This window comes from Chiloscyllium punctatum, chromosome 27 (assembly GCF_047496795.1).
Source record: "Chiloscyllium punctatum isolate Juve2018m chromosome 27, sChiPun1.3, whole genome shotgun sequence".
NCBI lineage: Eukaryota > Metazoa > Chordata > Chondrichthyes > Orectolobiformes > Hemiscylliidae > Chiloscyllium > Chiloscyllium punctatum.
This window is the reverse complement of record NC_092765.1, coordinates 49,642,836-49,660,823: the sequence shown is the minus strand read 5'-3', so window position 1 is coordinate 49,660,823 and position 17,988 is coordinate 49,642,836. Positions and strand designations below refer to the sequence as shown.

The 17,988-nt window shown below is 43.2% G+C and overlaps 1 protein-coding gene across 6 annotated transcripts in view; it reads left to right on the top strand.

Annotated features, from left to right (window-relative positions):
* The window catches only part of trit1 (tRNA isopentenyltransferase 1), a 50,902-nt gene extending 34,742 nt beyond the window's left edge, over positions 1-16,160 (top strand). For 4 of the 6 annotated variants that reach the window (XM_072548618.1, XM_072548622.1, XM_072548619.1 and 1 more), the window contains 3 exons: positions 69-178; positions 9,486-9,603; positions 13,400-16,160. In XM_072548618.1, the coding sequence (XP_072404719.1) occupies positions 69-178; positions 9,486-9,603; positions 13,400-13,515 (344 nt within the window). In that variant the 3' untranslated portion in view covers positions 13,516-16,160. The remainder of the gene's footprint in view (positions 1-68; positions 179-9,485; positions 9,604-13,399) is intronic. The other 2 variants (XR_011952453.1, XM_072548623.1) reach the window with 2 other exon arrangements.
* Positions 16,161-17,988: the final 1,828 nt, after the last annotated feature.

Sequence of the window (17,988 nt, the reverse complement as noted above, 5' to 3'; positions counted from 1 at the left end):
TGAGATGCCTGTCCCGTGAGATGATTACAGACATTCTATAATTACTTTTGTGTGATTTTGTTTCCAAGGGCCAGGAGCTAATGTTCCTCCAGTGTATGGTCTGGATGTGACTGATGTGAGCCAATGGGAGGAAACCATACTGCATCCTGCAATGCAAATCCTTGAGTGCTGCTTAAAGGTACATGGCATAGGAGAGTGTTGTTTGATGAGCAAAGGGCAAAGCATTCCACATGTTCTTGCCTCAACTGTTTAAACTCTGAACATGAAGTAGGTTAGCTGTTTTTCAGGATGTCCAAGAATGTAGGGAGGCTGTGGAGAAGGTAGCACTGACAGGGAATACTTGCGGACACAGAGATGGGCTCAAGTGTGTATACTTCAACGCAAGGAGTATCAGAGATAAGGTGGGTGAACTTAAGGCGTGGATCGGTACTTGGGACTACGATGTTGATTGGCCATCACGGAAACGTGGATAGAAGAGGGACAGGAATGGTTGTTGAAGGTTCCTGGTTACAGATGTTTCAGTAAGATTAGGAAGGGTGGTAAAAAAGGAGGGGGGTGTGGCGTTGCTAATTAGAAATGGTATAACAGTTGTAGAAGGGCAGTTCGAGGGAGATCTGCCTTTGGAGGTAGTATGGACTGAAGTCAGAAATAGGAAAGGAGCAGTCACTTTGTTCGGTGTTTACTATAGGGCCCCCAATAGCAGCAGAGATGTGGAGAAACAGATTGGGAAACAGATTTTGGAAAGGTGCAGAAGCCACAGGGTAGTAGTCATGGGCAATTTCAACTTCCCAAATATTGATTGGAAGCTCTTTAGATCAAGTAGATTGGACGGGGCGGTGTTTGTGCAGTGTGTCCAGGAAGCTTTTCTAACTCAGTATGTAGATTGTCCGACCAGAGGGGAGGCCATATTGGATTTGGTACTTGATAACGAACCGGGACAATTGATGGGCTTGGTAGTGGGTGAGCATTTTGGGGGTGGTGACCACAATTCTGTGACTTTCATCTTGGTTATGGAGAGAGGTGCGTGCAGAGGTTAGGTTTTACAATTGGGGGATGGGTAAATATGATGCTGCAAGACAGGATCTGAGGAGCATAAGTTGGGAGCATGGGCTGTCAGGGAAGGAGGTCGTGGAAATGTGGAACTTTTTCAAGGAACAGATGCAATGTGTCCTTGATATGTATGTACCTGTCAGACAGGAAAGAGATGGTCGTGTGAGGGAACCTTGGTTGATGAGGGAGGTTGAATGTCTAGTAAAGAGGAAGAAGGAGGCTTACATAAGGCTGAGGAAACAAGGTTCAGACAGAGCGTTGGAGGGATACAGGATAGCCAGGAGGGAGCTGAAGAAAGGGATTAGGAGAGCTAAGAGAGGGCATGAAAAATCTTTGACGGGTAGGATCAAGGATAACCCCACGGCCTTTTATGCGTATGTGAGAAACATGAGAATGATGAGAACGAGGGTAAGTCCGATCAAGGACAGTAGTGGGAGACTGTGTATTGAGTCAGAAGAGATAGGAGAGGTCTTGAATGAGTACTTTTCTTCAGTATTTACAAATCAGAGGGACCGTATTGTTGAAGAGGAGAGTGTGAAACGGACTGGTAAGCTAGAAGAGATACTTGTTAGGAAGGAAGATGTGTTGGGCATTTTGAACAACTTAAGGATAGCCTGACGGGATATATCCTAGGATTATGTGGGAAGCAAGAGAGGAAATTGCAGAGCCGTTGGCAATGATCTTTTCATCTTCACTGTCAACGGGGGTGGTACCAGGGGACTGGAGAGTGGCAAATGTTGTGCCCCTGTTCAAAAAAGGGAATAGGGATAACCCCGGGAATTACAGGCCAGTTAGTCTTACGTCGGTGGTAGGCAAAGTAATGGAAAGGGTACTGAGGGATAGGATTTATGAGTATCTGGAAAGACACTGCTTGATTAGGGACAGCCAGCACGGATTTGTGAAGGGTAGGTCTTGCCTTACAAGTCTTATTGAATTCTTTGAGGAGGTGACCAAGCATGTGGATGAGGGTAGAGCAGTGGATGTAGTGTACATGGATTTTAGTAAGGCATTTGATAAGGTTCCCCATGGTAGGCTTATGCGGAAAGTCAGGAGGCATGGGATAGTGGGAAATTTGGACAGTTGGATAGAGAACCGGCTAACCGGTCAAAGTCAGAGAGTGGTGGTAGATGGTAAATATTCAGCTTGGAGCCCAGTTACAAGTGGAGTTCCGCAGGGATCAGTTCTGGGTCCTCTGTTGTTTGTAATTCTTATTAATGACTTGGAAGAGGGAGTCGAAGGGTAGGTCAGTAAATTTGAAGACAATAAGAAGATTGGTGGAGTTGTGGATAGTGAGGAGGGCGGTTGTCGGCTGCAAAGGGACTTGGATATGATGCAGAGCTGGGCTGAGGAGTGGCAGATGGAGTTCAACCCTGTCAAGTGTGAGGTTGTCCATTTTGGAAGGACAAATAAGAATGCGGAATACAGGGTTAACGGTAGGGTTCTTAGTAAGGTGGAGGAGCAGAGGGATCTTGGGGTCTATGTTCATAGCTCTTTGAAAGTTGCCACTCAGGTGGATAGATCTTGTAAGAAGGCCTATGGTGTATTAGCGTTCATTAGCAGAGGGAGTGAATTCAAGAGTCGTGAGGTGATGTTGCAGCTGTACAGGACCTTGGTAAGGCCACATTTGGAGTAGTGTGTGCAGTTCTGGTTGCTTCACTTTAGGAAAGATGTGGAAGCTTTGGAGAGGGTGCAGAGGAGATTTACCAGGATGTTGCCTGGAATGGAGAATAGGTCGTACGAGGATAGGTTGGGAGTGCTAGGCCTTTTCTCATTGGAACGGCGAAGGATGAGGGGTGACTTGATAGAGGTTTATAAGATGAACCTGGGCGGCACGGTGGCACAGTGGTTAGCACTGCTGCCTCACAGCGCCAGAGACCCGGGTTCAATTCCCGCCTCAGGCGACTGACTGTGTGGAGTTTGCACATTCTCCCCGTGTCTGCGTGGGTTTCCTCCGGGTGCTCCGGTTTCCTCCCACAGTCCAAAGATGTGCAGGTCAGGTGAATTGGCCATGTTAAATTGTCCGTAGCGTTAGGTAAGGGGTAGATGTAGTGGTATGGGTGGGTTGCGCTTCGGCGGGGCGGTGTGGACTTGTTGGGCCGAAGGGCCTGTTTCCACACTGTAAGTAATCTAATCTAATCTAAAAGTAATCTAATCTAATCTAATGATCAGAGGAATAGACAGAGTAGACAGTCAGAAACTTTTTCCCCGGGTACAACAGAGTGTTACAAGGGGACATAAATTTAAGGTGAAGGGTGGAAGGTATCGGGGGGATGTCAGGGGTAGGTTCTTTACCCAGAGAGTGGTGGGGGCATGGAATGCGCTGCCTGTGGGAGTGGCAGAGTCAGAATCATTGGCGACCTTTAAGCGGCAATTGGATAGGTACATGGATGGGTACTTAAGCTAGGACAAATGTTCGGCACAACATCGTGGGCCGAAGGGCCTGTTCTGTGCTGTATTGTTCTATGTTCTATGAACCTTCATCATATGCTGTGACTGCCTGATTCTCTCGGCAGGAAGACGTATTGAAGTAGAAAGTAACAAAAGCCTCGGGCCTGCAAAATCAAAAATAAAGAATTAAATATGAGAAGGAAACAAATTTCATAAAAAGGCCACACTCTTATTATCTATGCGTCCTGGATCTAATGCACTCAGCTGACAGTTGAAACTGTAAAGTCCAGAACATACTTGATCATAAGAACGTAAGAAACAGGAGCAGGAGTAGGTCGTCTGGCCCTTCTGGCTGATCTTTTCGTAGACTCAGCTCCACTTACCCACACTCTCACCATAACCCTTAATTCCTTTATTGTTCAAAAAAAATCTATCTTAGCTTTAAAAATGTTTACTGAAGTAGTGTCAACTACTTCACTGGGCAGGGAATTCCATAGATTCACAACACTCTGGGTGAAGAAGTTCCTTCTCAATTCAGTCCTAAATCTGCTTCCCCCCCCCCAATTTTCAGGCTGTGCCCTCTTCTCCTAGTTTCACCTGCCAGAGGAAACATCCTCTCTACGTCTATCTTATCTATTCCCTTCATAATTTTATATGTATCTATAAGAATCCCCCCCCCCCCCCCCAATTCTCCTGAATTCCAATGAATATAATCCCAGTCTATTCAGTCTCTCTTTATAAGCCAACCCTCTCAACTCCAGAATCAACCTAGTGAAGGGCCCTGGTGAGACTACACCTGGAATATTGTGTGCAGTTTTGGTCTCCAAATTTGAGGAAAGACATTCTGGCTATTGAGGGAGTGCAGCGTAGGTTCACAAGGTCAATTCCTGGAATGGCAGGACTGTCTTATGTTGAAAGATTGGAGCAATTGGGCTTGTATACCCTTGAGTTTAGAAGGATGAGAGGGGATCTGATTGAGACGTATAAGATTATTAAAGGATTGGACACTTTCTGGAGGCAGGAAGAGTGTTTCCGCTGATGGCTGAGTCCCAAACCAGAGGACACAGTTTAAAAATAAAGGGTAGGCCGTTTAGAATAGAGTTGAGGAGAAACTTCTTCACCCAGAGAGTGGTGAGTGTGTGGAATGCTCTGCCCCAGAGGGCAGTGGAGGTCCAGTCTCTGGATTCATTTAAGAAAGAGTTGGATAGAGCTCTTAAGGATTGTGGAATCAAGGGTTATGGGAATAAGGCAGGAACAGGATACTGATTGAGGATGATCAGCCATGATCATATTGAATGGTGGTGCTGGCTCGAAGGGCAGAATGGTCTACTCCTGCATCTATTGTCTAGTGAACCTCCTCTGCACCCCCTCCAGTGCCAGTGCGTCCTTTCTCAAGTAAGGAGACCAAAACTGCACACACTACTCCAGGTGTGACCTCACCAGCACCTTGTACAGCTGTAACATGATCTCCCTGCTTTTAGACTCCATCCCTTTAGCAATGAAGGACAAAATTCCATTTGCCTTCCTAATTACTTGTGTACCCGCAGGTCAACTTTCTGTGATTCATGTACAAGGACACCCTGGTCTCTCTGCAAGTCAGCATGCTGCAACTTTTTACCATTCAAGAAATAGTCCTTTTTACTGTTTCTCCGACCAAAATGGATGACTTCACATTTATTAACATTGCTTTCCACCTGCCAGACCTTTGCCCACTTCACTCAAACTATCTATGTTCCTCTGCAAAGTTTCCCAGCCCTCTGCACACTTTGCTCTGCTACTCATCTTCGTGTCATCTGCAAACTTTGACACACTACACATGGTCCCCAACTCCAAATCATTTATGTAAATTGTGAATAATTATGGTCCCAACACTGATCCCTGAGGCACACCACTAGTCACTGATTGCCAACCAGAAAGACACTCATTTATCCCCACTCTTTGCAAAGTTGAGAGATCAACTTTGACTTGTCCGTTAAAAGTGCTGCATCAATGGCAGAGCCATAGGGAAAGCAGCAAATTGGTATAGCTCATTTCTAGTGGAAAAAAACCAAAAAAGATCTTTTGTCCACTGGTTTATTTGAGCGTACGCAAGGGGATCGCATGTACCTGAAGATGACATACAAATTCCCACAATCAATTATATTTTTTTCAGTAAACCTAGGTCATTTACATGAATATAGTTATGGACTGACCCAGGTTATAGTCATTCAGTTATACAGTTTGCGTTGTTACACAGAGAACATTCTCATGGATTCACTCAAACCTCCTACTCTACTGCCTCTGCAGAAATAGCTTCTGGCTGCAGCCGTCTCCCACAGACTGATTTGTTCTGTATTTTTCAACATTTGCCCTTTCATCTCCTCTCTCATACTCTTAACACCAAGGTTTGGCCTGGACCCATTCAGGTGAAGAAAAAGATCAAGGTTTAGAGCACTACTTTTTAATTATTTATTGTAGCATTGATAGACTTAGAAAAAGCAACACTTGCACCCCTTTATTTAAATCAATATTGTACTTAAAAACATTGTTCCCATAGCTTCTAAACTATACTCAGGCTGTTAACCTTTGACTTGCTGCTTTTGAAATGTTAACATTCCTTAGCTTCATTGCCCATTTTACCCCTTCTTGAAGTTATTTTCAGAGAAACTGTATACTATACAATGCTGCTTTGTCCTTGTTGATTGTTACCTATTGCTGTTAAATTTCTAATGCTGTCTACCATTGATGGTCTTTCACCTTGTTGCTTAACAAGAATCTATGTACCTCTGCCTTTACAAATATTTAAGGACTCTGTTTTCACCATCTTTTCTGGAGGAGAGTCCCAAAGAGTCACAAGTCTCAACACTATTTGCATAATCTCTGTTGTAAATGGGAAACCCTTGATATTTGATTCTCCCATAAGAGAAAAATCTTCTCCACATGCATGGTGTCACGACCCCTCAGGATCCTAAAGTCTTGTATGGAGTATAATATTGGATAAACTGTTCTTGTGCATTAATTCCCAGATAATTTCATGGAAATGGAATCTTTCAGCCCCTCGTTCAGTCCACCCACTGAATTCTTCCCCTACCCTGTTCCTCTGCCATCTGCTCATAATTCAACTTGCAAACTCCTCTGTTGTGAGCTCGCTATTTAATTATTCTTTTTCTGTTTCCTTAGAACATAGAACATAGAAAAATACAGCGCAGTACAGGCCCTTCGGCCCTCGATGTTGCGCCGACCAAAGCCTACCTAACCTACACTAGCCCAATAACCTCCATATGCTTGTCCAATGCCCGTTTAAATGCCCATAAAGAGGGAGAGTCCACCACTGATACTGGCAGGGCATTCCATGAACACTCAACCCGCTGAGTAAAAAATCTACCCATAACATCTGTCCTATACCTACCACCCCTTAATTTAAAGCTGTGTCCCCTCGTAACAGCTGACTCCATACGCGGAAAAAGGTTCTCACTGTCAAAAAAAGGTTCTCACTGTCAATTAGTAGTCCTGAGATGTGCAGGCTAGGTGGATTGGCCATGCTAAATGGCTCATGGTGCCCAAGGATATTTAGGTTAGGTGGATTGGCCATGGTAAATTGCTCATGGTGCCCAAGGATGTGTAGGTCAGGGGAATTGGCCGTGGGAAATACAGGATTAAGGTTAGTGGGGAGGGGGGGGGAGGGCATTGTTCTGAGTAGAATACTTTTCCATGGGTCCGTGCAGACCCAGTGGGCTAAGTGGCCTGCTCCTGCACTGTAGGGATTTAATGATTCCATGAATTAACTCACTATTTTCCAGTTGTGCATTTTTACATTTTAATCTTCCCTGGTCACTTGTCTTCAGCACCCGGTATTTACTATTTATATCACTTTAAATATATATTAAATCTACCTGTCCAATAACACCCTGAGCCTGAGGCCCTGTCAGTCCCCTTGGTTAGATGTAAAGAGATCTATTGGTACTATTCAGAGAAGAGAAGGGAATGTCTCTGGTGTTCTGGTCAATATTTATTCCCGAATCAATATCACTGAAACAACCGAGAACAGCAGATGCTGGAATTCTGAAACACAGACAAATTGCTGGAGAAACTCAGCAGATCTGACAGCATCTGTGCAGAGAAACAGAGTTAATATTTTGAGTGCATTGGCCCTTCTTCAGAACAAATGAAGCGTCAGTGGAGCCGAAGCGTTAACTCTTCACGAATGCTGCCTGACCTGCTGAGTTTCTCCAGCAATTCCTGTTTTTGTTTCATCTGGTTATTAGCAGGATTGTGACAGCCAGCTGTGTTCAAATTAACTGCTGCACTTCCCACACTGCAAGAGTGACTATATTTCAGGAGACCTCCTGTTGTAGTGAAAGGCACTATGTCAATGCAAGCTTTTCATTCTCTGAATATTACAGCTGTTCCTGACTCAGCTCATAGAATTGTACTGAAAGAGGCCATTTGGTCCACTGTATCTGGGCTGACCATGTGAAGGGAAATTCATTTAATTGTATTTAGCCCATCCTGCCAAATAGCCATGCACACTGTTCCTTTTCAATAATAATTCAATTCCCTTTTGAAATCCTCGTTTGAACCTCAGGCAGTACACTCCAGATGGTAATCATTCATTGCAATGAAAACCATTTCCTCCTGCCTGCATTGATCTTATTTTCCTAATTAGTTTAAACCTAAGCATTGAGTCCTCAGTACTCCCACCCATAGAAACAGTTTCTCTCCATCTACTGTATCCAGACCCCTCTATCAAACCCCCTCTGAACCTCCACCTTCTCTGCTCCAAGGCAAACCGTGCCAATGCCTCCAAACTGTCCATGCAACTGAAGTTTCTCATCCCTGAAGCCATTCTTGTGATTCTTTTCTGCTCTCTGTCTAATGATTTTATTTAGATTAGATTAGATTAGATTACAGTGTGGAAACAGGCCCTTCGGCCCAACCAGTCCACTCCGACCCGCCAAAGCGCAACCCACCCAGACTCATTCCCCCACATTTACCCCTTCACCTATCACTACGGGCAATTTAGCATGGCCAATTCACCTAACCTGCACATTTTTGGATTGTGGGAGGAAACTGGAGCACCCGGAGGAAACCCACACAGACACGGGGAGAATGTGCAAACTCCACACAGAGTCCTGAGGCGGGAATTTCTTTCACAAAGTGCAGTGTCCAGAACTGGACACCATATTCACAAGCTAAGGCTGAACCAGTATATATAAAAATTTATCGTCACTTGTTTTGTTTCTGTTGGTGAAGCCCAGAATATCATATGATTTATTAACCACTGTCTCAACCTGTGGTGCATTCTCTGTAATCAGGTACAGACTCTATAGAACCCTTCAAAATAGATTATTAATGTCTCAGTTTGATGAACACTGCTAGCATCTTATAGTCACTGAGTTGTATAAAACTGTGTTTGATGCAGTTCCTCTGGTGTTGTCACTTGTGATGATGTCACTTTAAAAGGTTATTTTTGTCCTTTTTTTTTCAGAGAGGTTCTAAACCAAAGGTACCAAGTTGTCTCAAAGAATGTGAACAATTTGTAAGGCCTTGGGGGTTTTCTTAAGTTAGAATAATGGAAGCAGGCTGGATGTGGTCAGCTCTCTCAGACCAGGATTTCTAGGTTTTTGTTTAGTTTTGAGTAGAAGCTTTAGTGAGTGTCTCCTACTGCTACTTTCTCTGAACTTTCTCTTGATATTTTTTTCCTCCTGGATTGGAGAACTGCATGTGAGAATCATTTGAATTTTCCTTTTTGCCAAGTGTTGTGTTTATGGCATGTTACTGTATTGGAGCAGTTAATTAGTAATGGGTACTGTATCTATTATTTGGCTAAGCTGTTCCAATGGTTAAGGTATTCTAAATTCTTCTTACTTTTATTTGTATTTTAACTATAGTGTTTAAATTGTGTTTTGCTTAATGTCGAGTAGTTTGACCAGTTGCATTACATCTAGAACACAGCACTTTACATTTTCTTTTAAGATAGAAAAAAGTTAGTGTCTAGACTATCTTCTTAAAATACTTTGAGGGGGTCTTGTCTGGTACATAACACACCACATTCTGTTTGTTTTCAGGGAAAAGAGCCCCCAGTGCTGCCTTTAACCATGGAATGTGACCAAAATGAGGAGAAGAGGAACCGAAGAGTGTGTGAATTGTGTGACAAGATCATCCTGGGTGACCGGGAATGGAAGGGTAAGGATTAGTGGTTACTGTGTCTCAAAGTGAATGGGCAGAGTTGAGGGTATGAGGGGACAGTTTCTTTATCTCTCTGGTAGAACATTGAGTGCAGACAATCTAGTAACACTATCGTCTGATTTTTAATCCATGTAGATTAGGAATTAATCTTTTTCTCTCTGACCAATGTTCATTCTTTCTTTAAATAAATTAAGGAATTGCAGATGCTGGAAATCTGAAATAAAAACAGAAAAACCTGGAGAAACACAGCAAGTCTGGCAGCATCTGTGGAGAATAAACAGTTAACATTTCCAACTGAAGAAGGTTCACTGGACTCTCAATATTAACTCTTTTCTCTCAACAGATGCTGCCAGACATGCTGTGTTTCTCCAGCTATTTCTGTTTTTATTTCATTATTTCCTTGGTATTTTGGCTAATATGTATATGAGATTAGAAAGTGAGTCTAGAGGCAGACTAGAAGGCTTCTCTCCCTGAAAACGCTCAAACAGAATGTGAACTGTGTTATGTACCAGACCAGATCCCCTCAAAGTATTTTAAGAAGGTAGCCTAGACCCTAACTTTTTCTTATTCTAAAGAAAATATGAAGTGCTGTCTTCTAGATGCAACGCAGCTAGTCAAACTACTCGACATTAAAGGCAGACAAGAAAGTCGTGAGTCTGCTTCATCCTATTGACATCCAGGCTGCATGGCAAACATACAACAGAGAGAAGTCAATAGTGTATTGGAAAATGGATTGTGGTCACTTCCCACTTCCTAGATCCTGGCAGTAATTGACCTCAGTATCAGCCTACATTCCAGTTCCCAACATAACTGACCTAACTTGTCCCAGATTGGCAATGGGCAAGAACCCAGTCTGAATTGTAGACTTCAATGTTGAGAAAATCTGTGCTACAATGACATCTTTCATTTACCGAGTGGCTTTAATGTCGAATAGTTTGACATGTACTGGTTTTTCATAGAGTCATAGAGATGTACAGCACGGAAACAGACCCTTCGGTCCAACCCGTTCATGCCAACCAGATATCCCAACCCAATCTAGTCCCACCTGCCAGAACCCGGCCCATATTCCTCCAAACCCTTCCTATTCATGTACCCATCCAAATACCTCTTAAATGTTGCAATTATGTTAACCTCCACCACTTCCTCTGGCAGCTCATTCCATACACGTATCACCCTCTGTGTGAAAAGGTTGCCCCTTAGGTCTCTTTTATATCTTTCCCCTCTCGCCCTAAACCTATGCCCTCTAGTTCTGGACTCCCGACCCCGGGGAAAAGACTTTGTTTATTTATCCTATCCATGCCCCTCATAATTTTGTAAACCTCTATAAGGTCACCCCTCAGCCTCCGATGCTCCAGGGAAAACAGCCCCAGCCTGTTCAGCCTCTCCCGTAGTTCAACTCCTCCAACCCTGGCAACATCCTTGTGAACCTTTTCTGAACCCTTTCAAGTTTCACAACATCCTTCCAATAGGAAGGAGACCAGAGTTGCACGCAATATTCCAACAGTGGCCTAACCAATGTCCTGTACAGCCACAACTCGACCTCCCAACTCCTGTACTCCATATTCTGACCAATAAAAGAAAGCATACCAAATGCCTTCTTCACTATCCTATCTACCTGCGACTCCACTTTCAAGAAGCTATGAACCTGCACTCCAAAGTCTCTTTGTTCAGCAACACTCCCTAGGACCTTACCATTAAGTGTATAAGTACTGCTAAAATTTGCTTTCCCAAAATGCAGTACCTCACATTTATCTGAAAAACTCCATCTGTCACTTCTCAGCCCATTGGCCCATCTGGTCAAGATCCTGCCAAATGGCCTTACTTCCACTCCTATGTTTTATGGTCTTATGGTAATCTGAGGTAACCCTCTTCGCTGTCCACTACACCTCCAATTTTGGTGTCATCTGCAAACTTACTAGCTGTACCTCTTATGCTCGCATCCAAATCATTTATGTAAATGACAAAAAGTAGAACACCCAGCACCGATCCTTGTGGCACTCCACTGGTCACAGGCCTCCAATCTGAAAAACTACCCTCCACCACCACCCTCTGTCTTCTACCTTTGAGCCAGTTTAGTTACGTTTAGTAACATATCAAAGTATTCTGAAATAAAATATCACACTTAGCCACTGGCATAGATGACCAAATATGAGATTTTAAGGTGAAGTTAGAGTGATAGAGATGTATAACATGGAAACAGACCCTTCAGTCCAACTCATCCATGCTGACCAGATATCCTAACCTAATCTAGCTCCATATGCCAGTACTTGGCCCATATCTCTCTAAACCCTTCCTATTCACATACCCATCCAGATGCCTTTTAAATGCTGCAATTGCATCAGCCTCCACCACTTCCTCTGGCAACTCATTCCGTACACATACCACCCTCTGTGTTAAAAAGTTGCCCCTTAGGTCTCTTTATATCTTTCCCCACTCGCTCTAGGGATTCTGGGTAATCCAAGATGGAGGATGGGAAAACAATTGTGGCTGTAAGAGCTGCTTTTTTTTTTGAGGTACGTTAGCGAGAGAGAAGGAGGGATAGGTTCAAGGAGTTAAATCCAGAGCTTAAGGCCTTGATAACTAAATGTGCAGCTGGCAGTGGAATGATTTAAATCAGCGGTGTGTGAAAAATTAGAGGAGCAGATATCCACTTTCTAAAGTTAGAGAAGATTACAGATGGGAAGATGTGACGTCATGGAAGGACTTTTTCTAAAAAAAAGGTTGATAAGATTTTTTAAACTGAGGCTTTATGGACTGGTACCCACAGTAGGTCATCAGGTACAGGGATGGTGGGTAAACGTTTGGTATAAGTTTGTATAGAGAAGCAGATGTTCACATGACTCAAGATTATGAGGAGTAAAATATGGGAAGTCAAGCAGGAGAGCATGGGAAGGGTCAAATCTGGAGGTGACTAATGAGGGATCAGTGACAAATAAGGTGGTACAGATCAGGCTGGGCAATGTGATCAGTGCTGGGTTACTTATTGCTTGTGATACATATTAATAATGTACTTGAGTCTGAGAGTGCAAGCATGTGCATGTGATGGAAAAATTCAGCAGGTCTAGCAGCAGGAGGCAGCACGGTGGCACAGTGGTTAGCACTGCTGCCTCACAGCACAAGCGTCCCAGGTTCAATTCCTGCCTCAGGCAACTGTCTGTGTGGAGTTTGCACATTCTCCCCGTGTCTGCGTGCGTTTCCTCCGGGTGCTCCGGTTTCCTCCCACAGTCTAAAGATGTGCAGGTCAGGTGAATTGGCCATGTTAAATTGCCCGTAGTGTTAGGTAAAGGGGTAAATGTAGGGGAATGGGTCTGAGTGGGTTGCACTTCAGCGGGTCGGTGTGGACTTGTTGGGCCGAAGGGCCTGTTTCCACACTAAGTAATCTAATCTAATCTGTGGAGAGCAATCAGAGTTTAATGTTTCTGATCCAGTGACAACTCCCTCAGAACATCAACTCTCCACAGACCCTGCCAGACCTGCTGAGCCTTTCCAGCAACTTTTTGTTTTTGTTTCTGATTTCCAGCATCCGCAATTCTTTTGGTTCTAATTTGTATAATCTCTCCTCGTGTCTTCACTCTTGAAGTCTAGTCATCATTCTTGTGAACGTACATTGTACTCCCTCCAAGACCTAGATATCCTTCCAGAGATTTGGTGCCCAGATCTGCCCTCCGTACTCCCAAGTAAGATCTGACCAGGTTTTATACATCCAGTCTGGGTTTCAGCATGTCTTGCCTGTTAAGGTGAGGTTATTGTGAATTAGAGTTTCCAGATTTGTTCATATTTGTTTATCTTTCAGCTCACTTGAAATCAAAGAATCATCAGTACCATTTAAAGAGGAAGAAGAGAAGTGAGGCACAGTTAAATACACAAAGCACTCCGGACAGCAGCAAAAATATCCCACAAGAAGTGTAGACTCTGCCACTGTGTGCAAGTGTGTCACAATTTTTCCTGGGATATGATGGTACTTATCTGGATAGTGCAAGGCACGGGCTGAGCTGTGGCTGTGTTCTGTGACTTACTGTTAAGTTAATGCAGCACAGCTCTTTATGAACTGGAGACACTGATGTCTCTGTAGCTCTCTGTTTACTGCCGGTGTTCTCCATGGTTTGAAAAATAATCGATTTCAGATTTGTTTCTAAATTGTGTGTAGTCAGAGTTTCCTGGTGGTAGGAAGATTTCATGATTTTATTGAAATTTGGGGACTTGTGACTTGGAGTTGAACAGAGGTGTGGAGATTTTGCCACACTGTGACTGCACCCCATGGTCAAATAGTCCTCTCTCTCTCTATCTCCAATGTTGGTATGACTAATAAACCAAAAGGGTTCAAAGAAAATTAGAAGTAAATAATAGTTTTTAAAAAAAACAATGATTTTTTCTGTTGTCTTTGCTCCCAGTAATGGAGATTAATCTTTAGTTGACAACTTTAATCTGATGACAGGCAGTAGGTATCAGTAAACATGATCATAATTCAATTGTATTTAAAGAAGTCATGGAAAAGAACAAAGTTACAGCAAGAGTAAAATTGTTAGATTGGGAGAAAAACTAACTTAGAGTGGGGGCATTTAATTTGACCAAAGTGAAGAGAAGTAGTCATTTGCCAGCAAATCAGTAATGTATTGAAGGAGGAGACTGAATAAGATGCAGAACAGATTGGTTTCTCAAAGAAAATGGGTGCCTTCCCTGAATCTGGATAGTTACTGCACACCAGCCCCACACTGTTGCAAACACTAACACACAACAGAAAGAGTGTCATCTGTTATCTTACCCCAAGAGAAAATATCACCATATGAAATAATTAATTTTACATGGAAATCATGTCTGTCTCAATAGATCTGTGAGTTTTGACATGGCCATTAATTCCACCCAGTGTACTGTTACATTTCCAACCTAAATTAAATACATTTCCACGCATTGCAGGGTAACAGGCATTGTCAATTACCATATTGAATATTATCCTGTCACTTGCATGGGGAGCACAGAGGAACACAGCCTCGAGAATAGGCCTAGAGAACAAATCCATGATGGCAAATCTGGAAAGTCATTGTGACAACTGGCCTATGTTCTTATGGCTGAACTCAAAGTATCGTCTTGTTCCAGATGGAGAGAACACAATCTCTCTGAATGAATTGGTTTTGTTATTGCACCACGTTCTTTCAGAAATGTCCAGCTGTACAGTTTGTAACAATTGACAGCAGTTTTTCATTATGTACAGGAATAGGGTTTTACTCTGTTCCAGTTTGGTGCTGTATATGCTGACTGTGCTTTTAGCCACGCAGACTGAGCCCATTCCAGACAGTTCACTTACAAAGCTATTCAAAGGTGAATCATGACTGTTTTATATCCTGCTGGGTAGCCCCAGCTCTGCTTTTGAGACTGTGCCCCTAGATTCACAGATAATACGGAGCTGCAGCAGTTAAAACATTATTTATATTCAATCCATGCCTTTGAATTTTGCCAATAAATCAGCTTGAACCTCACTTTTCCTTTTGGACTCAAAACTTAAAAATCCTGTGGCAGGGTTCTCAAAACGCTGTTTGGGAATTTTGGCATCAGCTCTTGCTCAACTGTTTCCTGAATAAACAACCTTAACAAGTTAACTCTGTCCCTGCCACATCAGTCTGTTGTATCTGATTATTATTGCTATTCTTACTCTCACTTTACAGCTTTTCACACCTTATCTCTGAGTATCACTCGGAAAGCTCCTCCCTTTCCAAGGCCTTCATTGTGTTGGAAGGAAAGGAAGAACACTTTATTTATTTATTTGGAATCTTTCATGGTCCCAGAGCGTTTCCAGCCCAATGAAGTACCATTAAAGGGCAGCCACTGTTGTAAATGTACAAAATACTGTAACCAATTCACACACAGCAAGACCCCATCAACAATATAATTTAAAAATAAGACAATCTGTTTTTATCAAGTTTATTGAGGAATAAATATTGGACGGGGCCCTGGGGAGAACTCTCATGCTCATCTTTAAGTTGACACGATGGTAATATTTACATCCACCTGACAGGAAAGATGGAGATCATCCTGATGGGATATTGATATAAGAATCATTGTTTTGACTGGAATTCTATTCTGCTCTCTTTGGATATACAAAACATTGGTTCAGTTGTTGGAGAGTTATTCAAATTGACTTCGATCATCTCTAAACACTATCCCTGCAAGTCAAACTTTGTCCTGTTCCCAGAAGGTATGGATAGAGTTGATAGTAGTTGTTTTTCCCTAAGATGGGGGAGCTCAAGACTCAGGGGCAGATAAGAGGAGAGAGATTTAAACAAGACATTAGAGGCAAATTTTTTACACAGACGGTGGTTCACGTGTGGAATGAACTTCCTGAGGAAATGGTGGATGTTGGTACAATTACAATGTTTCTAAAAAACATTTTGATGGCTACATGAATAGGAAAATTTTGGAGAAATATGAACCAGGGGCAGGCAGGTGACACTAGTTTAGTTTGGGATTATACTCAGCATTAACTGGTTGGACCTAAGAGACTGTTTCCGTGTTGTATGACACTATGACGAAGAACACTACCAAATAAACTAGAAAAGCAACTTGTGGACCTGATTGCATTTTGTACATATGTAAACATGTATTTGTACCTCTGTTCTGGGTGTCAATCTGTATATGGTTGTCTCAAGTAGGAATGTGTGAATCGCACCTCTTTCGCCTGAATCACTTCCTGTGTGTGTAGTTTCTCTGTTTCTCTCTCTCTCTCTCTCTCTCTCTCTCTCTCTCTCTCTCTCTCTGAAGTCTGCCTCTTTCTGTTGTCTGTGAATACGTTGCTTTGTTGGCAGTCTGATGAAGTGGGTTGTGAAGAGGACATAAGGCAGCTACAAAGGGATACAGGTAGGTTATGTGAGTGGGCAAAGAACTGGCAAATGGAGTACAAAGTGGGAAATTATCCATTATGACAGAAAGAATAAGAAAGAAGCAGATTATCCAAATGAGAAGTTGCAGAGCTCTGAGATGCAGATGGATCTGGGTGTCCTTGTGCACGGATCTCAGGAGGTTAGTATGCAGACCATTGAATCAGTTCCCATTTTACACCATTGTTCAAAATGAAAGCTCCCCCTTCAGAATTGAACAAGACATTAAGTACCTAAATATCAGTTTCCTCCATTCAGATAATGGCCTTGACATAGAAGAAGCCATATCAAATGCGATTTGATTTTGTGCATGTTTTGACAGTTGCTCCAGGCCTGAGCCCATCATAGAGTCATAGTCCACACTTCCACTACCCCTTTACTCCCTATGTTGCTGCTTACCCTTTGTACCATCTTGCTTCCTTCCTTTTTATTGCTCACGATTAATCAACGTCCTTAAACCCTAATCCTTCATCACGGATTGTCTTTCTGACTCTCCCGAGGCTGATCCAGCTTTGATGCTGTCTGAGATTATACTACAGCTGCCCTCAAAGCCTCTCTTGCGACTCTCTGAAGGGCTGACCAAGGCGACAGCACTAATTTCCTCGACCCAGTCACTTCCTTCTCGCCTGCTGGCCAGCAGAGGTCTCAGCTCTTCATCCTCCTGCCCATTCTCTCTCCATGCTCCCAGCTTTGGTCCTGGATCAGCACTCACTCCATTGTCCCACACCTCCATCCAGAATGCGCCCTCGTGCTAAGTGGGTATGTGCTGACTGTAGATGGTAGCATTTACACCACACCCATGACTGTGGTATGACTGAGTGACGAATGAAGCTTTCCCTCTCGGACTATTTTTACACTCCTCACCCTGGTCAAACCCCATTGTGCTAGTGCAGTCCCTATCTCTACATCTTCATCTGGCTCCCTCCTCTGACAGTTTCACCTTCATGAGCATCACACCTTGTGCCAGATTCTTGTTCAAAATCCTTAGTCACTGAATCGCCTCTTGAAATAACGTCAGTTTTCCCACTGTGGTAAATTCTTGACTTTCATTGTACAGTCATTTCTCTGAGAGATTGTTCTGGGGAATATGGTTTCAAATCCCACAATGTTAGTTGGTGAAATTTGGGCTCTACAAAAATCAGGAAGCGAGAAAGCTGGCCTAGTGATCATTGTGTAACCACTGTCAATTGATGCAAAAGCCCAACTGGTTCATTAATGCCCTTTAGGAAAGAAATCTGCCAGCCTACCCTGGTCTGGCCTAGATGTGACTCCAGACCCACAGCAACGTGTTCGACTCTTAACTGCGAGAAAGTGAGGACTGCAGATGCTGGGGATCAGAGCTTAAAAATGTGTTGCTGGAAAAGTGCAGCAGGTCAGGCAGCATCCAAGGAGAAGGAGAATTGACGTTTCAGGCATAAGCCCTTCTTCAGGAATGAGGAGGGTGTGCCAAGGTGGCTAAGATAAAGGTAGGGAGGAGGGACTTGGGAGGGGTGTTGGGAATGCGATAGGTGGA